The sequence below is a fragment of the Fulvia fulva genome, chromosome 2, assembly GCF_020509005.1.
Source record: "Fulvia fulva chromosome 2, complete sequence".
Taxonomy (NCBI): domain Eukaryota; kingdom Fungi; phylum Ascomycota; class Dothideomycetes; order Mycosphaerellales; family Mycosphaerellaceae; genus Fulvia; species Fulvia fulva.
Window position 1 is genome coordinate 4,511,711 of NC_063013.1, and position 26,197 is coordinate 4,537,907.

Below are 26,197 nucleotides of genomic sequence, written 5' to 3' on the forward strand. Positions count from 1 at the left end.
GTGGTAAGGAGTGACTGGAAGTGAAGGAGAGCTGATCTGCTTGGAGCAGAGGAGGAGGAAGTACTTGAGTGTAAGCAGGACGATCCTCACAGCCAAGCCAAGGATACTGTTACAGAGCAATTGAACGTTTTGGTTACAGGGGTTGCTGCGATTCTGATGATGTCAGATCATCTTCATCTTCCTTCAAACAACATGAACATGACCATCAAACATGAAACACATTTGCGGCAGCGCAGTGCCCAGTAGGACTCCTGATGGGTATCGCCCTTTCCGTTGCTATCCACCTGTACGCATGTTGCAGCGGAATCCATTGCTGGATCATCCAGGTCGTGGATGATTGTTCACACTACATATGCTTCCTCAAGTGTCGGAGACCTACCTCTCCGCTCCATGCCATCTGCAAGGACGAGTCATGCGCCAGTGCCCTTCTCTCTATACGGTACTGGAAGAATGTGACGGATCTCCACGAGTATGATATACGGACGTTGCGATACAGTCCTCGACCGGAACACACAGGCGCTGGAACAATGTTCCAATGTCCTGCAGGATATCCTCTAATGATTACTGATGAACACTAAATCCATGCTCTGCTCTCAATCCATCAAGAGCACCATGATCAGCTCTATCCGCCTTCTCCGGAGGTATAGGTGCAGAATACGGCTTGCCGATCTTCATCAATAGCTCAACCAGGCCCTTTCCACTCGAGAAGGAATAAAACTTTGCGAACCTCGATCGGAGTCGAATGTTGAGCTCAACTCCGGCAGGCACGTAGATTAGCTCGCCGGCGTGTAAGAAGGATGGTGTTGACGATCCAATAGTGAACTCGACTGCACCTTCGACGACCTGGAACGCGTGATGTGTGCTGTCGAACTTCAATTTCCGGCCCTCGTTGAAGAGGTCGTGTTCGTGGTGGTGGGAGGATCCTTCGATGCTGCCAATCACGAACTTGCCATTCGACTCCGCAGTGGCAATGAGTGGCCGAACCACTGTGCCGCCAGCCAAGTACGCAGGTCCGCTGCCACTCTTCAGAAAGTACGGCTCCAGCTTCCCGGGCAGCGTATTCTCACCCTCCTCCCAAGGCTGCGGTCCAAACTGCTTGAGATGAGGCTGAGGCACCATATCAAACTTCTCCGCCGCAGCCTTCAACTTCGGAATCAGTGCCTCAAACACATTCCTTTGATCATCCAGTGGCCACGCCGGTCCATTGTACGGCTCTCCAATGAACCTGAAGAACTCCTCCCACCCGCCGGGAACAATCAGTCCAACCATCTCAGAATGATTCCCCAGAATTTGATACTGATGCACAGTCCCCTACGCATCGTCAATATCCATATCGTCGAGATCACAAGTCAGAGGGAACAGAGACACTTACCGGTGGGACACTAGCGAAATCTCCAGCCTCACAAGTCCTACACTTGTCATTCGCCCACACATTCACCTTGCCCTTCAAACACAGAAACACATCATGTGCCTCCCGATGGTAATGGAACCCAATAGGATCACTCTGGCTCCCACTGCTCCCTACCACTGCGAACGCATTCTCGCTCTCCTTGCCCGTCACCAGTAGCCTCGTCGCAGACTTTGAGAGTGGAATGTATATAATCTCGCCATCTTGCGTAGAAATAACGTATGGAATTCCAGGCTTGCCAGGCGGGAGGTCTGTTGCTTTCAGGAGGGAGTGGGTGCCGTTTGTGCCGTTTGTGCTAGCCATCGTACAGCGTTCGTGAGTAGTGTTGATAATAACGCGTAAGACAGAGACGTGCTACAAAGGTCGCCATCACTGAAGCAGGGTCGCGACCACCAATATATCGGTTCCGAGTGGACGAGTCCAGGAGGCAAAGGGCAAGGTGGAAGGGCCTCGGATGACATCGTGCCGGAGCCCTGAGACGCTAGACTAGCATACACGATGGAGAAACCTTGTTTGACGTCTGGGCCATGTGTCGGCAGATGTTGCTTGCCGATGGTATGCGTGTGGGATATCTCCGAGCGGGCTGTGCTGGCTCGGTCGAGGTGGCTTCGATGCCTTTTGAGGAGCCGCTGTATGGGATCGTCTGTGGAGGTCTTACGGAGACGGCATCGAAAGACATCCGGGCAGATCAGTCCAAGGGTCGTGTCTTGTTGGCTGGGAGAGACGAAAGCCTGGTAGGTCACGATGCTCGTAAATTCATGCTCGCTCGTGGGAGCTCTCATCTATACAACCCGGCCTCTCTCTCAGCCTTTCAAACGTGTGGTATACCCTATCACCATCTCGGTCGCCATATTAAAAGTACAACGACCAATACAACTCTCACGAAGCAGGATTCCCACACTTCATACAAACCAACCTCATGCCCCCATCCTTCTCTTTCCTACCCGAGAAGCTCAAACTACCACACCTTGAGCACTTCATCTCAACTTCTTCCCTTGCGTCATCGAACTCCTCAACACTACTATGTTCATCGCTGAGTTCCGAGACATAGGAAGGGATCTTATGCAGATTTGGCTGCACTGCAAGGTGATCGCCATCTTTCGCACTTCCATCCCGAGAGTCGTGCGGGACGTTGCCGTGTTCATGCTCCTGAGCCATGTTGTGGATACGCTCGGCATGGTTCTTCCATACATCTGTATCCCAAAACATGTACGACCGGCCGCCTTGCAGGTTGAGGGCGTTGTCTTTCTCTTCACTATCCTTGTGTATGGAAGATCGGGGCGAGTCCGGCGAACCGTGCTGTGCGCCAGCTACAGCATCTCTCTTGATTGGCGAGGGCGATCTCACCAGAGAGTCAGCTGCTAGAGGATGTGATGATCGTACACTGGAGGCCTTGGCGGGTGGGTATGTGTTGGCTGACCTCCCACGTTGATCAAGCGATTTTCGTGGTGACATACTACGACTCGTGTCTTTGGAATATCCATTTCTACTCTCAGCGATGCTAGGCGTGCTGGCAATGCCTTGTCGCCAGGACAGTATCCGATCGGAAGGAGCTTGAGGGGAGATTGAGCTGCGCGAAGTATCCCTAAGATTCTTTTCGCTTCTCCTGGTAGCGACGGAGGCGTTGCGACTTGCTTTGCTGCCGCGCTTAGAGAACAGCGAAGCCTTGTCAGCATCGTCACGGTTTCGCTTCGCCCATGCACAGTCCTGGCGAAAGACTTTGATCTTGCCGGCATAATCAGCAGTCACAATGATGTTGCCTTCTTTGTGCGCAGTACGAGCAACGTATGCCGGTGTCTCCTTCGGACGCTCGAACTTGCCTTCGAGATCTGCCGGCGTTGCTTGTATGCTGCCTCGTTCGCTACCATACAGAGTCGGCGGTCGGGTTGAGGCTTGTGATTCTGCTCGTTCGGCATGGCTGAGTAGTGTGATTGGCGGCGGGTTGCAAAGGTCGTACAACGGATCCTCGGATTTGCTGAGATGTTGCCGTGTCTTGGTCGGCGCGATGCAGACCGCCGTTGTTATTGAGTCGTGCGCGTCGAAAGTCTCCATGGGTGTCCTGTCGCGCTTCTCGCCAGACGACTGATGCAGACTCCAGATGTAGGCCTTCCGGTCTTCGCTTCCACATACAACGTATCTCCCATCATCACTGAACATCGCTCGAATCTGGCTGAAATTGTTCTCATTGCCTTTGAACTTAAGCTCAAGACTTTTGTCGCGAAAGTTGTACAGCCGCACTCGAGAGTCGTTGCTCGTGATAAGTACTTTAATATCGCCACTGGGTCCATACTGAGCCTGGATGCCAGTGATCTTGCTGCCTTTGGCATTCTGTCCTCTTGTCGATCTTACATGTATCTGCGTCTGGTACTTTAAGCCTTCGGTTTCGTAGAACATACAAAGTCCACTTAGGCATCCTGCCATTGCGAATTTGCCGTCTGGTGTAAAAGCGACTGCGGTAATCATATCCGGTATTTGTGCCGCATAGGCCACACTTTTGTCGGGTATACTCCACAGTCGTAGTCTGGAGTCTAGAGAGCCTGCCAGAAAGAAGCGATCGTCCTTGGGGTGGAAACAAATTGAAGGCACGAAATCATTGTGCTTGAATGTGCAAAGGCACTCTGATCGGCTGACGTGCCATAACCGCACGGTCTTATCCATCGATGAGGACAGCAGAAAGTTGTTCTTGCTCCAACTAAGGTCCAGAATCGTTGATGCATGGCCTTCGTATTCCCGTAGCGGTTGACTCTGAAAGACTGGTGCGCTCAGATGTTGCGCATGGGCATCGATGCCGTTTGCTTGACTTTCATTTGACTCTTGCCTTTCGTGCTTTTGTCTGTCCTCCGAGCTACCCAACACTGCCCACACTCTGACAATCATGTCCGCGCCCGCAGCTGCAAGATACTTCCCGTCTCTACTGAACTCCATTGCCCATATAGGATTGCCCTCGTTCGGGTTGGCCGAGTTCCTTCTCTGCAGCTTGTTCGCGCTGCCTCTTCGCTCCATTCGGGGGCCTTTGTTGGGGTCCAGTTCTTGCGCCAGGAACAGTCGATCGAAGTCGCGATCCTTCTTGTACTTTCCTCGGACTTTGATGTAGGCCGGTGGTTGTGGATGACGTGGCTGGAAGCCCATGTTGTCTACCTTCTGCGTGAACAGCTCTGCATCGTTGCCCTCAGGTCGTTCTTCGCTCGTGCTGGCCTCATCGTCCATGGCGTCTTCTTCAACATCCTTCTTTTTCGAGCCACCCATGAGCCGACTTATGAACGAGACAGCCTTCACTCCTTTCCTCAAGTCCTTGTTCGTAGGCGCAGTGCTCTCCAAAGGGTCTGTTCGAGACAACACGTTCTGGACTGGCGGCGTAGGACGTTGCTCTCGTTGTTGCTGCTTATCTTCCCTTTGCGCATTGCCGCCATCTGACGTTCGCGGTCGAGGAGAACCATTCGCGGGTATGTTGAGAGGAGTGTTAGTACGCCTAAAGATATGCTGTTGTGGCAACGCAGTCAGCATCGGAACTCGCTTGGTCGTATCTCAGGATGATATCAGCAGGTGGAGGGAGGATGCGTACTTGCGATAAGGGATCGATTACGGGTTGCTGCGCTGCTGCTTCCTGTTTGCCATGGGTGTCTTGGATGGATGCACCGCCTGCAGCTGGTGCAGCGCTGTTGTTTGACGACAGAGTCCTGATCAGTCGGCCTGGCGATGGCCACGCGCTCGTCTGCGAGTCTGTCCGCCCTGCTACCGGTATCAGCGTCGTACATTCCACAGCGTGGCCCGTCCTCCCACGAGTCCTGATTGCAGTGCTGGCCTACCATGCGAACTCTTGTTTCCCGTCGCAGGACGCCCTGTCGCAAATCGCGCGTTGAGGTCTCCATGGCTCGATTCCTTGATGGGCGACTGTGCTGGCGATGGAAGCTGGTTGTGGTTGGTGGGCTCCGTGAGCGTGATCGCAGGAAGATCTGCCATGTCCATGTCCGCACAGTCCCTCCGGCCAGTTTCACATGGTCCTTATAAGCTCTCGTACAGCGCTCCAACCACCACGGGCATTCCCTCTCCAAGACCACCCTCCTCCAATAGCTCTGCAAGACTGCACCCGCTTGCGCAAGAATCGCGAGTCGCAGCCCGGAACTTGGCAGAGTTCAGATTGCTGCCAGAAAAGTTGTACGATTCCAACACCAACAGACCAAGGGCGTCCGTGCTGAACGAGATGGTTAAAGATGTAGATAGGTGTACTGCAGGGAGCCTGGAGCCCCAGAGCGTGTACTGGCAAGGAGAAGCTGGAAGTCTTGCAGAGCAGCGTGCAATTGCATGCGCGACATCCTCCCAGTCCCCGAAGGAGCGACCAACGTCATTCTCGTCCGCGCGATTCCATCTTCGTGACCATGCCCGACAGTCTGGCCCACGCGAGACACTAATGTATGTCGCACATGGTGCTCGTTCTCACTGCGAACGACGGACACGAGCATGCATGGCAGGGGTGAAAGATCGATACCTGCAGAATGTTGTCGTTGTTCAGCCAGCCAAGCGAAAGGCACATCTTTGAGTTTACTTCCTATGCAATTGTTCACATCTGGTACAGGCTATCTTCTGCTGCGTCTATCCACGCATCTTTGTTCCTTGCCGTCAATCTGAGAAGCGAGGAAGGTATCTTAGTCTCCCAAACACGATGCCTCATAACGCCGTTCCCATGCCCATGTCCATCATATTCAACGCCAGTGCCGTGTACATCATCTAAAAATCTTCGTCAAAAGCAAAATCGCCGTTCATTACAGGCGCTTCCACTGGTGCGCCAGTCGAGTCCTTCTTGTCTTTTTGCTTCTTGTAACCCTCCATGACACCGGCCTTCTGGTACTCGCCGACACGCTTCTCGAAGAAGTTGGTCTTGCCGCCTAGCGAGATGTTCTCCATGAAGTCGAATGGGTTGGTTGCGTTGTAGAACTTCTTGTTGCCAAGTGCCAACAGTAGTCGATCGGCCACGAACTCGATGTATTGTGACATGAGGCCAGCGTTCATGCCGAGAAGCTTGCACGGAAGTGCATCTGTCAGGAATTCTTGCTCGATGGCAACAGCTTCGACGATGATGCTCTGCACGAGTGCCTGGTCTGGCTTGTTCTTCAAGTGCGAGAACAAAAGGCAGGCGAAGTCCGTGTGCATGCCCTCATCACGGGAGATGAGCTCGTTCGAGAATGTAAGACCGGCCATGAGACCACGCTTCTTCAGCCAGAAGATGGCGGCGAAAGAGCCAGAGAAGAAGATACCCTCTACTGCGGCGAATGCGATCAGGCGAAGGGCGAAAGTGGAGTTCTTGTCCGAGATCCATCGCAACGCCCAGTCGGCCTTCTTACGGATGCATGGGATGTTGTCGATGGCATTGAACAGGTAAGTCCGCTGCTTTGGCTCGCTGATATATGTGTCGATGAGGAGGGAGTATGTTTCGGAGTGGATGTTCTCCATCATGATCTGGAAACCGTAGAAGCATCGTGCCTCGGGGATTTGGACCTCAGAGCTAAAGCGCTCGACAAGGTTCTCATTGACAATGCCATCGGAAGCTGCGAAAAAGGCGAGGACGTGTGAGATGAAGAAGCGCTCGTCGTCATTGAGTCGCTTGTTCCAGTCGTGAAGGTCTTTGGACAGATCAATCTCCTCAGCAGTCCAGAATGATGCTTCGGCCTTCTTGTACATTTGCCATATCTGCATCGAAGTGTCAGCGCGTGATTCGTGCACGCAATTTACGCGTCTCGGCGCGTTGCCTGAAACGCGAACATACCTCGTGGTACTTGATTGGGAACAGCACGAACCGCCCTGGGTTCTCTTGTAGTATGGGTTCTACAGCCTCCTCTTCCTTGATGCCTTCTGCCACCGTAGGCTTCGCTGCAACAACTGGCTCGACGATGTCTGGAATGCCCTTGATCGGGACAGCGACCTCGTCCGACGCGTATCGCTCGTCCATGTTCTCCTTGTTGGCCTCGGACTGCAGACCCAGCTTCTTGACGGGCGACTCCATGTGGAAACCCTCGAGGGCAGAGGCAGCCTGCAAATTCGAGTTAGCGATGTCGAGGTCGTGGCGAGAACGTCATCCCGAACCTTCTTTGAGGGCGTTGTGTCGACGCTCATGATGTGTGGTGCTATGTATGCTGCGATTGATGCAAGTGAAGAAGCTGGGCAATGGCGGCGGCAAAGTCGAGGGCGTAAAAGGGTGGTGATGATGTGTGTAGAAACAAAGAAGACGTGCAGGTAAAGTACATGTAGGTGCCCGAAAGAACGCGTCTCAGCTAGCGTTGTTTTGGCACGTCGCGTCTGCCTTTCGCGTTCCCTGATCCCAGCCACCTGCATTGGCATTTCCAGCGTAAGATGGAGGGGACCGGGCGTGGCTGCACAGAACTGTCTACTGAAGGCCACTTCGTTCCTGATGTTCCTTCTGCGCAGGAGCAAAGATCCAAAAGACGGTCAAAGCACATTGTTGGCGGGTCTGTTCGTCATCGACAAAGAAATCCATGACATTGTTGCATTGTTTGAACATACATTACTGACGTAGCTATACAATGGCCAACACTTACAACAACGCTTCCTCCCTCGCTGACGAGATGACGAAGGTCCTGCTCCACGGCGAAGCCACTTCATCCCCTATATCAATCACAGCTAACATGTCTTGCTACCCGGCTAGACATCGGCGAAATCGTTCACGCAGAGAAGATCTCAGACGCCATGTGCAAAGCAACCTTCCCATGGGCACTCTACACACTGGAGCTACATCAGCGTTCTTCGAATGTGCCACGACGTGGGCGTTGTATCCGATCGCAAAGCCGGGTTTCTGGAAGAGTCTGCGGATCTGTAGGACGATTGCGTCTACTTATTTGAGGCCGGCTGTGCAGGGAGAGGTGCTGTTGATGGAGTGTGAGGTGAGTGTCTTGTGGTGATCACTGCGCATGTCGAGCTCTCACTGATGCTGGTAGACTGTGCATGTTGGCAAGCGGATAGCGTTGTTGAGGGCGACGATGAAGCGAGAGAGGGACGGTGTGGCCTTGGTAACATGTGAGCACAACAAGTACAATGTGGATGCCGACATGAAGCTATAATGCTACATCGCCCGCGCCTTCTAGTCCAGTACAACTACCTCACCAGTCTTGGCAGCTGGTATAAGTGAAGAGCATTTAGCGCTGTACCACGAGACAGCTGGCTTCGCAAGGTAAAGCATCCTCTCTGTCCTTCCGGTACTTGTCATCCGACGGTGCCCAGCTCAATGTGCCTCAATCCTCATACTTCAGAAGTGTTGGTGGATGCACAACGGGCAAAGCGTCCTGGTCGAAGTATGCTGTGCTTGCCGACTTCTGCTGCTTGCACATCTGCTGTAGCTTACGAGAGCTTCCAACGTACTGCTTCTCCTGCCTGACGTTAGCGTCATGGCTGACTGCCCGAGGGAGGCACGATCGTCTTACCTTCAAAGTCTTTTCGGTCTTGGAGTGCGACTGGCGAGGATCCGGGATCTCGTAGCCGCTACGTCCGGCCGCTATCTGACCACTGTGATAACGTCCGCAGTCCTGCTTGCTGCAGGGACTGTAGCCGCATCGTCGGTACTCGCAGGTACGTCTGTTGCTGATGCACTCAGAGCACTGTCCGCGGCCATCGCAAGTCTTGTTATCACGGTGACAATCATTGCAGATCAAGCTGCGAGCATCGTGCTGGTGCTGCCGGATCCGCTTGGTTGAACGACCGTCGGGCTGTTCGCTCGACTTTCGCTTCTCTGGCTTCACACCCTCGATGGTACGGAGACGCGGGTCGCCAGTGGCAGCGCGCGAACTGCTACCAGCTTGACCAGAGGGCGGCTGACCGAATGCGCCGGTATCTAACACTGGCGTGGAGCGCATTGCGCGTGGCGCGGTCGGAACAGTTGCGCTTGTGTCTGCATACGGTCAGCGGACACTTCTGGACGCGGTGAAATACTCCCATGTTCCTCATTGTGTCGGTAAATACCGCCATGTCCTCTTGTGTCAAAAAAGTTTCTCCCGTAGCCCTCGCATTGTTGCAACATACTGCGGTGTCCCTCGTTGCTATATAGTAGTCGTAACGTCGCGCGTAAAGTTAGTCCTTTTATAGAATGCACGTTTCAGAGGTTTTGCAACGGGTAAAAGTTAGAAAAGTATATAGTAATATACTCAAAATCCAACGTTGTCGTGTATTCACTTACCGGTAGATGCTCAAACCTTAAAATTTCAAGATCTGAATTTTTCAGATTCCGAGCTTTTTATATATCGTACTATATAGCAAATATATATGCATATATGTTTTGTTGTATATAGATTATATATATAAGAAGGATATTTCAAAAATACCTAAAAATGGCGAGTTTGGAAATATGCCGGGGTTATAGCAGTATTTCTCAACATAATAGGGGTCATAGGAGTGCTTTCTTGACACAATAAAGGGACATAGCAGTACGCTTTTATAATAAAGTGACACGGCGGTATTTTCCGACACAATGAGGGACATGGGAGTATTTCACCGCTTCTGGACGGCAGGGCGGTGCACATGCCGGCATGCTTCTGCGTATCAATATCTTCCTCACAAGCTTTCTTGGTTGCTGCCTCCGTGGCAGTCTACAGAATTTGGACGACATTGCTGGTCCTGTTGCTCCGAATTTGCAGGTCTGTCCTCACTGGCTCCTTACGTGCCGTTCTTTGGAGCATTTTCGCGATGCTTTCGAGCTCCTCGATTACCTCTGGCGCCATGCCGGGCCCTTAATCCGGCAGGCAAGGCAATCGGGGTCGTTGTTGATGGTGTTGTTGTGGAAAGGAAAGGTTGGAGACTGCGATGACTTTTCAAGAGAGCTCAGAGCGGCGGGAAGCAGCCGAGAAAGTGACAAGGATGTGGAGCTTTGACGTGTGAAAGTGCAAACGCTGGAGCCTCTGAAGTGAGCCGGCACACTGCACAACACTGGCGACCGACACATGTATTAAGCAAACATATCATTACGAAGACACTAAACTCTAGCGCTAATTATTACGCAGTATCATTACATCGCGCCCATCTTTTAGAACGCCCAAGATACCATACCAGCGAGTCCCATCTGCAGCACCATTCGCCTCCGATTACAGTATCATTTGTGTTGTGTCCGAGAACAAGGAAGACATCGCCTGCAGATGGCTAAGATGAAGAAAGTAATGCAAGCCGGTCCAGCCTGTCTTGCTGCTCATGAGGAGACAGTGCTGTCAAGATAAAGCACTCTTGATAACAATGCCTCACGCATCCAATAAGCGAGGGTGATAAGATCCCAAGCGTCTTTCAGCGTAGAAAGCGAGCAGACAAGCAAGCATGCGGCAGCAGTAGATTCGAGCGGGCGTCATGCTTGATGTCCGGTATGTTGTGCATGTACGTGGTGGCGTGGGTGGACAGAAGATCGTCTTTCGTCCAGTATCGCCATAGATTGCAAGATAGCTTAGCGGTATGCACCACCGCCATAGCCGCCACGACCCATACCGCCGTAGCCACGGTCGGATGGGCCCTGGAAGGAGCGGTTGTAATCACCTCCGAAGCGCTCGCCACCGAAGCCACCCCCGCTGTTGTTGCGAGCGAGTGGAAGGCCAGCTGGTGGACCTGGACGAGTAGTGAAGGCTGGATTGCAGCAGAGCATGGCAACGCGAGAGCCATACTTGGAGCCGCGGAGAGACACCATGTGCTTGCGGATCTGAGCAGCCACAATCTCGCGACGCTCAGGGTCGCCGTTGGTGAGGATGTACTGGATGAGGTAGTTGCCGAACTGATCGCCAGAGATGTCGATGAGTGGGATGCGGGGGCGGTCAGGACGAGCTTCGCAAACACGGTCGAGGTAACGGTCGAGGAAGTCACCGCCACCGATCTTGAGGCACTTTTCGACCACCTTGGAGGCGAACTGGTCCATGCTGTACTCAGTCGCATAGCGGAGGACGTGCTCGGTGGCACGAGTGCGGTCGGGGATAGAGCCGTGCTCGCAGATGTGCTGGATGCACCAATTGCCGAACTGGCCGTGAGCAACGACGTCGATGCTTGCCAGGACCTCGTCGATGCACGGGCGCTTGTCTTCCTCCAGACAGTTCTCGAAGATGTTCTGGACTACCAGACTGCCAGTCTCGCCCAAAGCAACCTCGTGCCACATACCGTGAAGGGCCTCGTTGACGTACTTCATGATCTGTGGTGGTGAGTCGCTCCAGCGGAGTTCGAAGAGCTTCTGCCAGACGTGGCAGGCGTAGCGGTGGATGACAGTTTCTGGGATGCGACGGAGCAGCTCGTGAATCATGATTGCCTTGTACTCTTCTGGCACGCAGTCGAACGCCTTCTGCACGACGTGGCAGCCGAAAGCGTCCATGCTGAGGTTGAGAGTATTGCCACGGATGCTCTGAGCGATGGAGATGATTTGCTCTGGGGTGCCATGCTCGAAGCAGCGCTGGACCAGGAAGTTGCCGAAGCGGTTGACCATGAGCGGATATGCTTGGTCGATGATGGCTTGCACGATCTCAAACTTCTGGTCGGCAGTGCCGACCTTGAGCTTCTGCTGTAGGAAGATGGACGCCTGTTGATCGTTGTTGCAGACGATCTTGTCGACAATGTACTTCCAGTTGCAGCTCATGTTACGATCCAGCAGGCGGCGGTAGTTGAGAGGCTCAGTGGCAGAAGCGTATGCTGGTGGTGCCTGCATCGACCATTGGCCACGGCCGACACCAAACTCTGCAGCAGTAGGGGAGAGCTTGGTGCCGACTGGTGGCAGCTGGTGGTTGCCGACACCATTCGGCATGGCGTACGGTGCTTGGAACGGGGCAGGTGTGATTGGCGGAGTGTATTTTGGCTGGTTGTTGTAGCCACCATACTGGCGTGAGAGACCTTGCATCGAGTCGAAGCTGCGAATCGTTAGTGGTGGCGCAAGGGGGTTCCTTGGCTGCACATACGACTGCTGCTGCTGCGGCATGTTGAAGCTGCCGCGCTCGAACGGGCTGTCGACGCGTGCGTATGGGTTGGATTGAGCGGCCGACATCATGTTATGAACGGGCATGCTCGCGGCCAGGTGTTGTGCGGTCGGGAAGGGCGAGCCAATGGCTTCCTCCATGGTGTGCTGAACAATGCGGGACTGGGTGATCTGGAGATCCATCTGCGACATGCGCTCATTGGCCAGCGCAAGTTCCTTCTTGAGGCGCATCACCTCGGCGGCGTCTGGGCGACCATCAGACGAGAAGCTGTCGGTGGGTGGTGTGTTTGCGTTTGGGTCGGTGGCAGATGAGTGGCTGCTGCGGTTCTCCGCGTCCTCGAGCTCACGCTTCTGACGTGCGAGTAGCTCTTGTTGGTTGGTGAGTTTGGCGAGGAGCTCGTCGACCGGGCCCGGCATGTTGTGGTGCTGTCTGGCGTTAGTCAAAGCAAGAAGAGCAAAAGTAAGGATGAAGTTTGGTGTGTATGTGGTGTTTGTTTTAAGCCAGTCGAGGGGGTGTCTCGTGGAAGTTTGGCGTTCAGCGCGTGACTTACCTTTGGCGGAGGTCCCATGCGGTTGACGAATTTAGCCGTCGTTAGTGGCAACGGAAGTGCACTCGAGGTGCGCTTCAGGCCCATCTGAGAAGCGGGAGTGGTCAGCAGACTTTCGGGAAAGGATTCGAGTGAATGAATGCACCAACCTGGCTGTGAGTGTTCTCGTCGTAGATGCTGAAGGAGGCTGAAGCCTTCTTGGTTGGAGATCCGGTCCACTCCATGACTGTGTGTGATGTGCTGAAGTTGCGATGAAAGGGTGGCGGGTATTAGTGGCACTAAGTCGCTGACCCTGCAAGAGTATGCCGGTCGCGTGGTGGTTAAGATGCACAATGGTCGACAGGTTGCGGTCGCGGTGGTGGTGTTGATCGGTGATGTGCGATGTTCTCGCGTGGTTGCAGATCGAGGTTGAAGATGTTGCGGTCGCGTCAATGGCAGGTGTCGCGTGGTAGTTGCCGTCGAGCAGGAGCGGATGCACCGAGTCGTGCAGCCCAAGCGATGAAGGAGGGGAAGGTGCGATGTTGCGGCAGCTGGTAAATGCAAGTTGGTGGTGGTCGTCAAGATTGATGTGCAAGGAAGGAAAGATGTGAGGTGCTCGTGGTAGTTATAGCCAGTCCTCGTGGTCGACAATGGCAAGCGCGTGACGAGGGGCGATTGTTATTGTCCCTGCGTCTTCACTCACTTAGCAAGGCAATCACTTTCGCGCTTAGCGAGGCGACTAACTTCTCTACCGTTCATCGCGATGCAATGTCACAGTTGCGCATCGCTTCATAGGCTGCAGATGGTCGAGTAGCGATACTGGCACGAGCATCACGAAAGCAGGGGAACATACGTACAGCTCGGTGGCGTTTGCAGGCGGAGTTTACGGCCTGCTCTCAGTTTCTTGCATGTCTCGAGATGCTCTTGTTCACTGTATCTCAGTCGAGCAATGACTCAGATGGTCAAGAGCATCACTTTTCGCTACGCGACGCCCACCATCGGCCAGCAGTGAACGCCCATCTGGGCGCTGGGCGCACGCTTCTTTCGATGGCATTCGCGCTCGGTACCATGCTCCAACGAGCTCCATGGTGACCGCAATATCATAGCCAGGCGCGGCATCGCTCAAGACGATACTTCGTTATACACCTTATCCTCCACACACTGCTACTTGATGTACCCATGAGCGTTCAGCCACTCGCGTGTCCCTTCGAGTGCGCGCTCCTTGTACTTCGCATTGCCCAGGATAGTATCGTTGACGACCGCGAGTCCTCTGTCGTATCCCTTGTTATCCTTGTCGGCGAAGAACTTCTCAATGTCTTGGCGAATGTTCTCCTCCGTGATCTGCATCAAGCTAACGCGGAGGAAGCGCTCCAGTACAACCATGTTCGCACCGAGCTTTTCTCTGAGGGTAGGCCAGTTCGACTTCACAAACTCCCATACCACGTGTCGCACCTTCGAGTTGCTTCCAAGAGGCATGCCCACGTTGTGGATGTCCTGGATAGCGGTGCCACCGTTGAGCGCCCAGTTTAGGTAGTCCAAGGCGAGCTGTTCCTCTTGTACCGAGCCCATGGCCTTTAGCGTAATCTCCTTGCCATCCACAGACTTGGTCGTCTGATACTCACTCTTCAGAGCTTCGTATGTATCTGTACCACCAGCCCTGATGGCTGTGACGAACACGGCAGATCTGAGCGAAGGGTGAATGGCTTTCTGATCGCCACCGGTGAAGGCCTTGAACTGTCTCTGAGCTTCCGCAACAACCTTCTCATGACCTACCAATCCAGCCTGTGTGATAAGAAGTGTACGAAGCTGGCCTGTCAGGAAGTCGTCGCCTGATTTGAACTCCCATCCGATCTTCTCTACTGCTGGTGATATAAGCTTGAGAGTGAAAGCTTTGAGAGCTTCTGAAACCTGCTTGTCGGATGCGAGAGTGGAGCGGATCTTGCCCAGGCTGGAGAGCACTTGACTCCAGACCAGATAGCTGGACTCGTTCTCGAAGCTTTCGAGCAGTGACAAGACAGCGGGCGTTGTGCCTTCGCCTGCGACTGCAAGAGCGCCTGCATCTCCAATGAGTCCGATCTTGTCTTCAACAGACAGCTTGTCGAGACCCTTACCAAGTGCAGCTAATCTCTGAGGAGGCAGGTTAGTGCGATAGAAGCCAGTCTGGTTAGCGTTGACCTTGTAGAAGTCAGTGTCGATGTCGCGGTAAGTGTCCTCTTTCGTCGTGAGAGGCTCACGCTGAGCGTCGGTGGCTTGTGGTCCAGTCTTGAGGCCCAGTGGTATCCACCAGACAGTCTCATCCTCTTTTGCCTCGACCTCACCGGCGGTCAAGAATCTTGACTGCCTAAAGCTGAGCTGGCCAGGTTCTTCAGCCACTGTAACCACGGGGAAACCAATCTTTCGAATCCACGGCTCCATGAAAGTGTTCACATCCTGGCCAGAAGCTTTACTCAGCGCAGAGAAGAGATCGCTTGTAGTGGCGTTAGAGTAAGTGTGGGCCTTGAGATAATCCGCGACGCCTTGCAAGAACGTCTTCACTCCGAGATGTGCTGCCAGCATACGAATGACCGAACTTCCCTTGAGGTAGCTTATGGCGTCGAAAATCTGATCGACCTCAAGCGCGTTACTGACAGGGACTTCGATAGGGTGACTTGTGCGAAGGCCGTCGAGCGAGAAAGCTTGCTGCATGCCCTCGGTGACGAACTGTCCCCAGACATTCCAATCTGGATGCAAGTGGTCCACAGCGTACCAGCCGACCCAAGTGGCGAAGCCTGAGAGATTGTCAGAGTGCGTTCCCTATTCTCATCACTAGGTCTGCTTACCTTCGTTTAGCCAGAGCTCGTTCCACCAGTCCATCGTAACCAGGTTCCCGAACCATTGGTGAGCCAGCTCGTGGGCGACAACATACACCACTCGGTTTTTGTACTTCTGATCAGAGCTGACCTCATCGTAGAGTACAGCTGTGGTACGGTATGTGATCAAACCCCAGTTCTCCATGGCTCCGTGCGACTATCGAATGTATGTCAGTCTGTGCTCCAACACTTAAGGAAACGAACATTGACACTTACGAACTCATGTACTGCAAGCAGGTCCACTTTCGGTAGTGGGTAATCGATCTGGAAGATCTTCAAGATGTCAGTCTCTCGATCGTCACGCTTTCACAATCCGACAGCAGCTCACCTCTGAGAAGTAATCGACTATCTGATGGGCGCTCTCCAATGCTAGCTTGCCCTGTGACTTCAATCCTTTGGTCGTGTACACACGCACGGGCAAGCTTTGTCCATTGTACTTCCTCCTCGTGAAGTCCTCGATGTACTCAAAGTCGCCGAATGCCCACGCAAGTAGGTATGTCGACATGATTGGGGTCCTGTCGAAGCTCACCATCTTGTGTCCGTCCTTGCTCTTCCTAGTATTCTTCTCTTGCATGTTGCTCAATGCCACGAGGTCGTCTGGGATCTCAATCTCGAAGTCGAAGGTCGCCTTGAGGTTTGGCTCGTCGAAGCAGGGAAATGCTCTGCGAGCGTCGGAGCTCTCGAACTGCGTCGAGAACATGTAGTGGTTCTTGTCGTCCCTGGCTACACCTTTCGACGCCTCCACCGTAGGTTGGTACTTCGATCGGTAGAATCCAGCCATTGAGTCGTTCATAACACCCTCGAAGCTTATGGCAAGCAATGCCTTGGGCGACTTTTCCAGCGCTTGGTCGAACAAAAGAATGCATCGTTGGGACTTCTCATCGAAACTAATGCTGGAGGCTTGTACTGACGATGACTGCTTGCCGGAGTCTGTGACAACCTCTGCAGAGTGCACTTTGAGCTGATGTGTGTTGAGCACAATCTCTTTTGTAGCGTTTCTGATGTCTATGGTGATGTCAACTGTTCCTTGGTAGGTCCATGGCTCGCCTGCCTTGAGGTCCTTGAGGGAGATGGCATAGTTGATGGGCTTGACACTGCAAGCATAGGTCAGGCCTTGTGCTTATTTGACATCATGAAAAGACCTACTCTTCTGGCAAGACGTCCCTGTCCGAGGCCATCTTTACTAGCAAGCTCGAAGCTTCGCTGCTACAGTATCGTATGCTTTGGTATTGTTGTGGTATGTCGTAAGCTGTCCGACGGGCAACTCTTCTATCACGCGCTTTTGGGACAAGGGTATGTGCTGATCGACGAGGATTCGGAGGTGTGAATGTCTGGTCCCTTGCTTGTGCAGGGAGAGAGAGTGGCCTAGACAGGCAGCAGGTCGTTCGATGGCGGCATGCAGCAAACACCCCACCTGATCGTACCAAAGTGGGACCTGCAACAAGCCGCTGCAACCCGAGCGACGATCGCATGCGTATGCAACGTAGGCCGGGAGAACGAGCTGTTGACGATGGGCCGCAATGAAGGACGATGTACGATGTTCGGTGCGCAATGCCTTGTAACCTGGAACTTGAGATTCGCAGCATCAGTCACGTGACCGATTTCGACGAACGATAGCTTCTATACAGCATGCATATGAACCTTTGTCCTCGGTCCAGTCTGTATCCATGTTCTCCTGCTCAATGTAGGGTATCCACTCTTTCAGTTCACGAGCCTACCCAGAACGCCTTCCATGCTGTCGTAACCCATCATGTCCTCTGTTGCGCCTCCTTTATGCCTGCCGAACCAATGTATGCCGTCATAACCGTACTACGACGTCCAAGCACGGTATTCTGAACTGAAATTTGTCCGTCAAAGTACGCAGCCACACAAAGCCGTTCGTTCCGTTCATAGTACTCGAAGCCGTCGCACTGACGACTGGAGCAGCCTCAGCCATGAGTCTTTGCCGTAGACCGTCGATCGTTGCGCTCGCTATGCTGCCGCCCGTCCCGTTGACTGCCGAGAGTGCAAGACTGGCTGTCTCTAGCACTGCTTCTGTGAAGGTCGCATTTCCTCCAAGTACTGATGTCGCGGTCTTCGACATCGTCGTGAAAGCGTTCTCATTCCATCGCGGCTCGAAGATGTCGGCGCTGAAGTCGAAGAGGGAGAAGACGAGGACGAAGAGGAGGATCTAGGAAGTATTAGCCGATGCTCGCCGGTCTGGGCGCCACCCATTGGTACTCACAGAGCAATACACGCAGGGCCGCTGTAGCACATAGTTCGCGGACAGGAAGAGCAAGATGTACAGAGGGCTTTGGTTGATGAGACACACGAGAAGCTGGTAACAGGTTAGCATGGTGATGGTAAAGCATGGGAGACGGCGGGACTTACCAGCACCCAAGATCTGAGGCAGAACATCGTGCTGACTTGGTCGGACGGAGATGTGCGTTACCTCATGTCGTCAAGAAGAGGTTGTAAACTGCCAAATATTGTTGTCGCGTGCTCGCGAATGTTTGAGTGAATGCAGCGGGCATGACGATTCGGCTTGGTCAGGGTCCTGCAGGGGTGATTCGGAACTGCACCTCCGAGGCTCACTGATCAGACATCACTCTGCACTCTTTCCCACTTTCCTTCTGGACAGCATTGGTATGTATCAGTACCAAGATATTGCCTATCATCGGAATTTTCCATCAAGCCAAAACGATAACAGACAAGTAGTTGCTGCCCGTCATGCCACATATTCATCAGAACAAGACACCAGGCTGGACACCCATGCAACGTCATCTATATATCGCGTCTTACAGAATCAATGGATGATTATCAAGAGGACGCCGTGGTAGTACTGTCGTCTGTGAGGACCGGCTCTTGGTCGTCGCAAGGCGCTGGAGTCTTTCTGAGTGCATGCTGATGTCGGCATTACAGTGTCCCGAATTCTAGCATTCGTTTCTCACTCTGCACTTGTACGCATCCTGGGAGTTGGAACACAGTCCCAGAGCCGACTTCGCTTAGCCTTCACTTACAGCCTCGAACCCGCTTCACGTTCCTGCCTCTCCTCACATGCAAGTGGCAAGATGTCTTCATTGTGGGCTTCATTGCGCCTTTCGCGCTCTCACAAGAGAAGCATCGGCCACTGGCAGGATACTTATAGTGCTCTTTCTCATCGAACTCTTGCCACCCCACACCACAACACCGACCTTGACCTCACACTACTCACACTACTCACACACTTCAGAACTCTCACACAATCATGTCTGAGACCATCAGCCCTACCACAGCAGCAGAGCCCGAGGGCACGGCAGCTCTTCCAAACTCACCTGCGACCATGGACGATGTACTCTCTCCGCTCGACCCTGCCGAAATCTTGAGCAAAAGGAAGTTCAGCGAGGACATTGAAGACGCCGGCCACGATGAGGCCAACTCTAGTGCCGAAATGCTTCTCTCTGAAGACGACGAAGACGTGAAGCAAGATCGTGACAGTACATCTGACGAACCGGAACCCCCCGCCGAAGAGGTGGAGTGTCTCGATTCCTCCGATAACTCAAGCGATTCCGACGATTCCAGCGATGGTGGCGATGACGTGGAGGTCAATTACGACGCCACCTGCAACGAACGCATGGAGAAGTTGCCAGACTTCCCAGCTTACGACCAAGAAATCCCACGGATCAGAGAGCGACTCACAGGCATAGTCCGGGACGTCTGCAAGATCGTAGAGCAGCACCCTTGCGGAAGCAGCCACATGGCCAATTTCAGCGAGAAGGGCAAGGGTCTGTTCAAGATCCCAGAACCTGCAGTCATCAAGATAGCCCTCGTGGGAAATCCAGGAGTTGGAAAGTCGTCGCTTCTCAATTATCTTATTGACATTCCAGACCTGGCTAGAGCAGTACGTAATCTCTTATGCGCAGGCACGTATACCATGGCTAATGTGGTCTATAGCTTGCCGCAGGAGAAAGCTGTACCAGTGTTGTCACCGAGTACTCTGGGCCCCTTCCCGGCCAGGAGAAGAAGTTTGCGGCAGATGTAGAATACCTTGACCTGGACACGGTCAAGAAATTACTCAAAGAACATTTCGACGCCTTTGTACTGCATACCTACAAGTTCGACAAAAGTGGGATGAGGATGAGAAGGTACGCAACAAGCAGAATGCAGGCACAGCCCTAGCGACGTTTCGGAGTCTGTTCTGCCAGCGCAAGGAGTTTGCGTCCGAGGAGGCTGCACGGAAATTCCTCTATTCCAACCACACTTTCGGCAACAAAGCCGTTGATATCTTACACACCTGGTGCGCAGCATGCTACACTGACGTATTCAGTGGGAACGACGACTTGACTCTGAGTCTCGTGGCGGAGACCAAAGCTGAGTACCGAGCCCTCATCGATCCACTGATCGACTCTACCTCCAAAGGGGGATGAGCCCAGCATGTGGCCGCTGGTCAAACAAACACGTTCGGTATGTCTTCGAGCAGGACATGGGACCGGAACTGAGACTGACCTGGCATAGGATCGGCATTTGAGATTCGCGCCTTCTCCAGAACATAATGATTACTGATCTCCCAGGCATGAACACAGCTCATTTCTCGATAGCTAGGTTGCTGACTCCTTGCAGGCATCAGCGACACCAACCGGGTGAAGGTCAATGCCACCAACGATTATCTGAGGGAGTGTCAGAGCCTCTGGATCGTGTCCCCGATCAGTCGTATCGCCAGTGACACCACTGTTGATCGTTTGGTCGCGAGATATGGCGAGCGATTTGAAGGCAGATTGGCGATCATCGCGACCAACTCAGACCACAACGTTGCCCCAGCACTTGCCAAAGACTACAAGGACAAAGAGCGGCCGATCAAGACATACGAACGACTGACCCCACGGTCGGTCCAGCTCCAGAATCAGATTTCCTTGCTGAAGACAAAGATTACTTCTCGCAAGCAGGCACAGGATACGCCCAAGCGTGCTGCAAAGCTCAGCAAGCTGAACAGTGACCTGCAGGAAGCCATAGATGAGAAGAGCGACATCGACAACGCACGCTGGTACGCCGTGGTCAAGACTCGCAACGACGATGTCACCGTCAAGCTACAGGATGCCCTGAAAGGACACCTTCCCGAAGGCCAACAGCTACCCATGTTCTTTGTTTCTAACCAGCACTACTCGACTCTGAAAGGCGTGGAAGAGGCTGGCAAATTCCAACTTGACGCCGAAGCTACTGGCATCCCAAGTCTTCGACGCTACGCTTTGGGTCTTGCCGCTCCGGGGCTCCTACGATCCCTTGAGGACTATACCCACCACCAATTCACCGTCTTCTTCGAGGGAGTCTACCTTTGGGTCATCCGTGAGTATGTTCAAGGCGCCAAGGCTCTCAAGGCAATCGTCGGACAGCCGAAGCACGGCCTCGACAGTAAGTTGGCTCTCTACCTTGACGAGCTCAGCCAGGCCGTTCATGAGCACCTCACCGAACCTCTTCAGCAACGTTCTCCGAAGTTCTCCAAGGCCGCTATCGCCCTGTTCGAGCAGAAGCAACAGCAGAAGCACTGGGCCACCATAAGGGCTTTCCTACGCAAGGATGGCAAGCATGAGTCCAAGCTTTGCTCGAAGGAGGTATGGACAGAGCAATTTTACGAGCCAGCTATCAAGCAGATTGGTATGCACTGGCCAAAAGTCAAAAAGGCTCAGGATGCCCTTCTGGAGTACCAGTCTCTCCGTATCTGCCGCGACGTCGACGTGATCAAGGAGACGCTCGATCAAGAACCAGCCTGCACTGCACTCGAGATGAGCGGGTTTCACGCCGTGTTCAGGGGCGCGACCGTCGGTGTCAAGGCGGCGGTCGCCAAACATCAGGAAGTCTTCCAACAAGAGCTCCAGTAAGATTCCCGCCTCTCAAACCCTTGGACCTAGCTAACCTACTCTCAGGAATCTCAAGCTTGACGCTACCCAGGCACGCCAGGATCGCCACACTGGCTTCTTTTCCATGGCTTTACAGTCAACGTACGATCGCTGCAAGGATGAAGAAGGTTCGTGATGTGCTGAGTCCTCAATGTCCTGACTACTCACTAACACTTTCGTAGGCGAGGGATGCGTCAAGCGCTCCGTCGGATATATGACTGGCCGTCTCACTGGCGAAGACGAGGACTCCCCCTTCGACGAGGCCGCCAAGACTCTAGCCATGACCCTGAACCACACCGCCGAGAAGAAGGCAGGATCGCTGCTCCAGCAGTTCATGGAGATTCACGAGGACGTCTACAACTACTTCGATGGCATGATCACCGAAGGAGCTCTCAACCCAGACGAGAGAATGGCTCGTGACCAGCTCCGTCCTTTCCTGGACAAGGCCAACACCGAGTTCGAGCAGCTGAAGAAGGATCTCAACAAGATCAAGGCAAAGTATGTCGCAATGGAGCAGGCCAAGGAATTCGACAAGTTGGAGGCGGCACGAAAGAAAGCGGAGGAGGAAGAGGAGAAAAAGAATGCTGGTAAGAAGGGTAAGAAGAAGATCAAGGTCGAGGATGAGCAGCCGAAGGCGAAGAAGGTCAAGACCGAGGCCTCCAAGCCGAAGAAGTCCAGTGGTAGCCTTGCCAAGGGCAAGAAGTAGTGCTAGCACTGCGACGACATCTACTGTACGATACGACGAGGAGTTGGACTGCCTTTACATAGGTCAACAGAGAGGGTACCAGTATGCGAACTCGGTGCAAGTTTCAAGCATTTCATTCATTGCAAGGCATTATCTCAAGCTCGCGCGGGCTGCCTATTACGCCGAACGCCACCTCAGCCATGTGTCGTTCCCCACTGATCAGATGCCCCTGGGTCCCGCCACAGCAACATCGCTGCCTCAGACGCCTGCCCTACTCTCGAGTCATGAAATTAGGTAATGGCTGACGCTCCTACTGATGCGTCTAGCAACACTGGCCCCTGAGGTCGAACGTCAGTACTGCTTCTCAAAACACGGACTCTTTTGATAGGCCAACTTACTTCTTCGTGGCATCGCCCGGTGGTGTGCTGCTCGAGAGTGGAATCGCGCTTCCTTGTGAAGGCCCAGCTGTCTGTTCACCCTGGTCCAGTGCTTTGGAGCTCACGATCCGGTAGATCTCGGTGAGTTCGTTCTGGAAGGCAAGCTCAACGTTCGATGCGTCAAGAGCTGAGGTCTCGATGAAGCTGAGGCCGTTCTCGGATGCGAACTGCTTAGCCTCCTCTGTAGGGACTGCTCGGAGGTGACGCTGTCCATTATTAGCACCTCTCTTTCCAGCATATCTCAGTCTGTCTTACCAGATCGCTCTTGTTTCCCACCAACATGATCACAATGTTCGTATCCGCATGATCTCTGCAGCCCAGGCGTGTTAGCCAGTATCGAAATCACACCGCCACGTCGTAGCAGCCATCGCGCGAGGCGCCCATGCACTACGTACCTCAGCTCTTTCAACCACCGGGTAACATTCTCGTATGTGTTGTGCTTGGAGATGTCGTATACGAGCAACGCGCCCACGGCTCCACGATAGTAGGCAGATGTAATCGCACGGTAACGCTCCTGGCCCGCGGTGTCCCAGATCTGCGCCTTGATGGTCTTGTTATCCACCTGAATGCTCCTAGTAGCGAACTCGACACCGATCGTGGACTTCGAATCGAGGTTGAACTCGTTGCGGGTGAATCGAGAGAGGAGGTTGGATTTGCTTCGATGCCGTCAGCTGAATGCCTTACGGAGTTATTTATGGGGCGTACATACCCGACGCCTGAGTCTCCGATCAGGACGACCTTGAAGAGAAAGTCGTATCTAGCAGGTGAGATGTGTTAGCAAGGAGTGTCCCCGAAAGAAGGAGAGCAGCCATGGTGCCCGGAGTGCTCTCCAGTGTCTCAAGCCATGGCTTCCTGCAATGTCACTTACTCGTCGTTCGCCATGTTGTCGCGCTTTTTCTTTGTCGCTGATAGATGTGTTCAAGGGACGGAGTGCACTGAGGGGCTCGATTGAAGTATGCGCTTGTGGCGTTCCCGTTTGCTGTTCGCACTTGATCGGTGGGCGAGTGACACGGTCGCTTGGAGCGAGTCACTGACACGGAGAGGCGATGTGTTCGGCGCGGTGGTGAATATGTTGTCGCCTGTTCGGCAGCGGCGGTGGACTTGGGGGAGATGTGGTAGTGTGCTTTGGGACCAGCATCAAGGGTCCGATCGTGTGGGATTATGGATAAGAACGGTCGCCAGCCACATCAGGCCTAGTGGTACTTACACGTGATAGCGAATCACTTTCGCGTCAGCCACAAAATAGATGACCGTGTTGACGAATACTCGGCCTCACCGGAAGCGATACAACGCCAGCGTAAGTCAGTCGCGTAGCAATCGCTGAGGAAGTAGAAGCGAGGCGCGTGCGGTGCTTCGACAAGAAGGGTTCTGTCGAAGGCCCTTGGAGCACATTCCGAAGCTCGATATCGCTGTTTCCCTCTGGCAACGCCACGACCGACCGTCCAGCCGATCACCCCCGAATATCGTCAGGACCACAGGACAACTGGCGCCGTTCTTTGAACTGGTCGTGTCTGGCAGTCGGATACTGGGAACGTGGCGATGATGAACGCATCTCCAGACCGGCAGAAAGAATAGACACGTGGACCATCAATCATGGCAGACTCAGATCCTGAGTACGACGAGGAGAATGGTCCATCCACAGGGACGCAGATGGCGTCTCGACCAAAGGGCCGCGAAAAGGCCAGATGGGAAGCCTCAGCCAACTCGAAATTGGCGTACCAGGAAGCCGCCGGCGGCAGCATAGAAGATGTGCTGGGTGGCAGAGAGGAAGCAGCCAAACGGAAGCGACTCACTAAAGACACAACGCCTCTTCAACGCGGAATCATACGCCACGTCATATTGCTCTTGGACTTTTCAGAAGCCATGATGGAGAAAGATCTTCGACCTACGAGGTATCTCCTCATGCTTACGTACGCCAAATTCTTCGTGAGAGAATTCATCGAGCAGAACCCAATCTCGCAGCTTGGCATAGTAGGCATGAAAGATGGCCTAGCAATTCGAGTCAGTGACATGTCGGGCAACCCAGAAGATCACATCGCCATACTGGGAGAATATGCGAAGAAGGAGCCGAAAGGCAATCCTTCTCTTCAGAATGGCCTGGATATGGCTCGTGCAGCCCTCTACCACACGCCTTCCCACGGAACAAGAGAAGTTGTAGTCATCATGGGTGCCCTTCTCACCTCAGATCCAGGCGACATTTACGACACGATCAAAGCATGCATCAAAGACCACATCCGCGTCAGCATCATCGGCCTCGCAGCACAAATGCACATATGTGCCGAGATTTGCCGCAAGACGAACCAGGGAGACGAAACGTGCTATAATGTCGCGACTGACGATGTGGACTTCAGAGAGCAGTTGATGAAGTCAACCACACCACCAGTCATGAGGTCCACAGATGCCGAAGCGCTAAGGCGGAACCAGGCGAATCTTCTCATGATGGGCTTTCCCTCGCGAATTGTCGAGGAGAAGGCAACACTCTGCGCTTGCCATGGGCAATTGACGCGTGGAGGCTACCTCTGCAGTAGATGTGGAGCGAAAGTCTGCAGCCTCCCGGCGACCTGCCCGACCTGCGACTTGACGTTGATCTTGTCTACCCATCTGGCGCGATCATACCATCACCTTTTCCCGCTCCAGAACTGGGCAGAGGTGTCATGGAAGCGAGCACGCCAGAAAGGAAGTGTGCAGTGCTATGGCTGTCTGTCAGGATTTCCACAAGTCCCGGCGGCTCACGACACGACACAAGTGGAGGTTCAGGAGCAACCGCGGCGCAAGCGAGCAGAAGGTGCCTCGGAATCGAGCAGATATGAATGCGAGACATGTCAGAACCACTTCTGCATTGACTGCGATGTGGCTGCACATGAGGTGATTCACAATTGTCCTGGGTGCATGAGTACTGCGCACCTGCCAGGAGTTGAGGCAACGAACGGCACGTCTACGTGAGTGCCTCATGACTGTCATGGATAGCCGCTTGACCAAGTGCCATTCACAAATCTCCGGATGGAGGCCAGAACGTTGCGGGATGCCACGTGAAAGCCTCTTGGCATACTGTAGCTATGGGCGATACTTGCCAGCACACAGCCGCGAGGCAGTTTGACATGCGACGCTACAACAACGTAGCTGTCCAATAATTGTGCCGAGCAAGTTCAGATGTCCCACTGTGGACAAAATCGCTTCCGTTACAAGTCGTGGTGCCCGGAGCATTGACGCCCTTGCTTTGCGCGATCAGTCACTGGTCTTCACCCCCAGGACTCCCTTTCGGAGCATCACCATGAAGACTACCACCATCTTCTTGCTCGCATGCCCGACATTCGTCGCTGCTGCTCCGGAGCCAAAGCTTTGACAACCGTCGCGTGTCTATCTGGCCGTGGCGGTCTCGGTGTGGCCACAGCTTCCCGTTGTCGACATGCTGCAATCATTGACTCGTGGGGCAGCGCCGGGAACTTGTCCTTACAATGCGGAGGCGCATGTGTAAGCGTCAGTTTCCGGGGTCCTGTGTTGAAATGGCAGACAAC

At 53.7% G+C, this 26,197-nt stretch overlaps 12 protein-coding genes across 12 annotated transcripts; 4 read left to right on the forward strand and 8 right to left on the reverse strand.

Moving 5' to 3' along the window:
* Positions 1-561: 561 nt before the first annotated feature.
* On the reverse strand, positions 562-1,711 carry CLAFUR5_03272 (Quercetin 2,3-dioxygenase; the record flags this gene model as incomplete). The annotated part of the gene is made up of 2 exons (XM_047902420.1): positions 562-1,311; positions 1,373-1,711. The coding sequence occupies 2 exons, from the start codon at positions 1,709-1,711 to the stop codon at positions 562-564; spliced, it is 1,089 nt and encodes a 362-aa protein (XP_047757952.1).
* A 576-nt stretch (positions 1,712-2,287) lies between these two features.
* CLAFUR5_03273 (uncharacterized protein) lies at positions 2,288-5,374 on the reverse strand (the record flags this gene model as incomplete). The annotated part of the gene is made up of 3 exons (XM_047902421.1): positions 2,288-4,888; positions 4,971-5,137; positions 5,215-5,374. 3 exons carry the CDS (start codon positions 5,372-5,374, stop codon positions 2,288-2,290), a joined length of 2,928 nt encoding a protein of 975 aa, XP_047758729.1.
* Positions 5,375-6,133: 759 nt separating this feature from the next.
* Positions 6,134-7,516, reverse strand: CLAFUR5_03274 (Ribonucleoside-diphosphate reductase small chain; the record flags this gene model as incomplete). The annotated part of the gene is made up of 3 exons (XM_047902422.1): positions 6,134-7,093; positions 7,170-7,433; positions 7,487-7,516. The coding sequence occupies 3 exons, from the start codon at positions 7,514-7,516 to the stop codon at positions 6,134-6,136; spliced, it is 1,254 nt and encodes a 417-aa protein (XP_047757953.1).
* A 428-nt stretch (positions 7,517-7,944) lies between these two features.
* CLAFUR5_03275 (uncharacterized protein) lies at positions 7,945-8,478 on the forward strand (the record flags this gene model as incomplete). Its single annotated transcript, XM_047902423.1, has 2 exons — positions 7,945-8,301; positions 8,356-8,478. The coding sequence occupies 2 exons, from the start codon at positions 7,945-7,947 to the stop codon at positions 8,476-8,478; spliced, it is 480 nt and encodes a 159-aa protein (XP_047757434.1).
* A 171-nt stretch (positions 8,479-8,649) lies between these two features.
* Positions 8,650-9,267, reverse strand: CLAFUR5_03276 (uncharacterized protein; the record flags this gene model as incomplete). The annotated part of the gene is made up of 2 exons (XM_047902424.1): positions 8,650-8,784; positions 8,839-9,267. 2 exons carry the CDS (start codon positions 9,265-9,267, stop codon positions 8,650-8,652), a joined length of 564 nt encoding a protein of 187 aa, XP_047757954.1.
* A 1,568-nt stretch (positions 9,268-10,835) lies between these two features.
* CLAFUR5_03277 (Meiotic coiled-coil protein 2) lies at positions 10,836-13,107 on the reverse strand (the record flags this gene model as incomplete). Its single annotated transcript, XM_047902425.1, has 4 exons — positions 10,836-12,270; positions 12,319-12,761; positions 12,887-12,970; positions 13,033-13,107. The coding sequence occupies 4 exons, from the start codon at positions 13,105-13,107 to the stop codon at positions 10,836-10,838; spliced, it is 2,037 nt and encodes a 678-aa protein (XP_047757955.1).
* Positions 13,108-14,026: 919 nt separating this feature from the next.
* Positions 14,027-17,297, reverse strand: CLAFUR5_03278 (Aminopeptidase 2, mitochondrial; the record flags this gene model as incomplete). Its single annotated transcript, XM_047902426.1, has 5 exons — positions 14,027-15,630; positions 15,682-15,868; positions 15,928-15,984; positions 16,040-16,805; positions 16,858-17,297. The coding sequence occupies 5 exons, from the start codon at positions 17,295-17,297 to the stop codon at positions 14,027-14,029; spliced, it is 3,054 nt and encodes a 1,017-aa protein (XP_047758725.1).
* Positions 17,298-17,509: 212 nt separating this feature from the next.
* Positions 17,510-18,108, reverse strand: CLAFUR5_03279 (uncharacterized protein; the record flags this gene model as incomplete). The annotated part of the gene is made up of 3 exons (XM_047902427.1): positions 17,510-17,881; positions 17,936-18,028; positions 18,082-18,108. 3 exons carry the CDS (start codon positions 18,106-18,108, stop codon positions 17,510-17,512), a joined length of 492 nt encoding a protein of 163 aa, XP_047758726.1.
* Positions 18,109-18,937: 829 nt separating this feature from the next.
* On the forward strand, positions 18,938-20,096 carry CLAFUR5_03280 (uncharacterized protein; the record flags this gene model as incomplete). The annotated part of the gene is made up of 3 exons (XM_047902428.1): positions 18,938-19,570; positions 19,624-19,795; positions 19,837-20,096. The coding sequence occupies 3 exons, from the start codon at positions 18,938-18,940 to the stop codon at positions 20,094-20,096; spliced, it is 1,065 nt and encodes a 354-aa protein (XP_047757948.1).
* Positions 20,097-20,103: 7 nt separating this feature from the next.
* Positions 20,104-22,266, forward strand: CLAFUR5_03281 (uncharacterized protein; the record flags this gene model as incomplete). Its single annotated transcript, XM_047902429.1, has 4 exons — positions 20,104-20,133; positions 20,316-21,538; positions 21,588-21,688; positions 21,743-22,266. 4 exons carry the CDS (start codon positions 20,104-20,106, stop codon positions 22,264-22,266), a joined length of 1,878 nt encoding a protein of 625 aa, XP_047757947.1.
* Positions 22,267-22,567: 301 nt separating this feature from the next.
* Positions 22,568-23,564, reverse strand: CLAFUR5_03282 (Ras-related protein Rab-11A; the record flags this gene model as incomplete). The annotated part of the gene is made up of 6 exons (XM_047902430.1): positions 22,568-22,583; positions 22,644-22,888; positions 22,938-22,992; positions 23,078-23,338; positions 23,392-23,439; positions 23,551-23,564. 6 exons carry the CDS (start codon positions 23,562-23,564, stop codon positions 22,568-22,570), a joined length of 639 nt encoding a protein of 212 aa, XP_047757950.1.
* Positions 23,565-24,275: 711 nt separating this feature from the next.
* CLAFUR5_03283 (General transcription and DNA repair factor IIH subunit ssl1) lies at positions 24,276-25,625 on the forward strand (the record flags this gene model as incomplete). The annotated part of the gene is made up of 1 exon (XM_047902431.1): positions 24,276-25,625. The coding sequence occupies one exon, from the start codon at positions 24,276-24,278 to the stop codon at positions 25,623-25,625; it is 1,350 nt and encodes a 449-aa protein (XP_047757949.1).
* Positions 25,626-26,197: the final 572 nt, after the last annotated feature.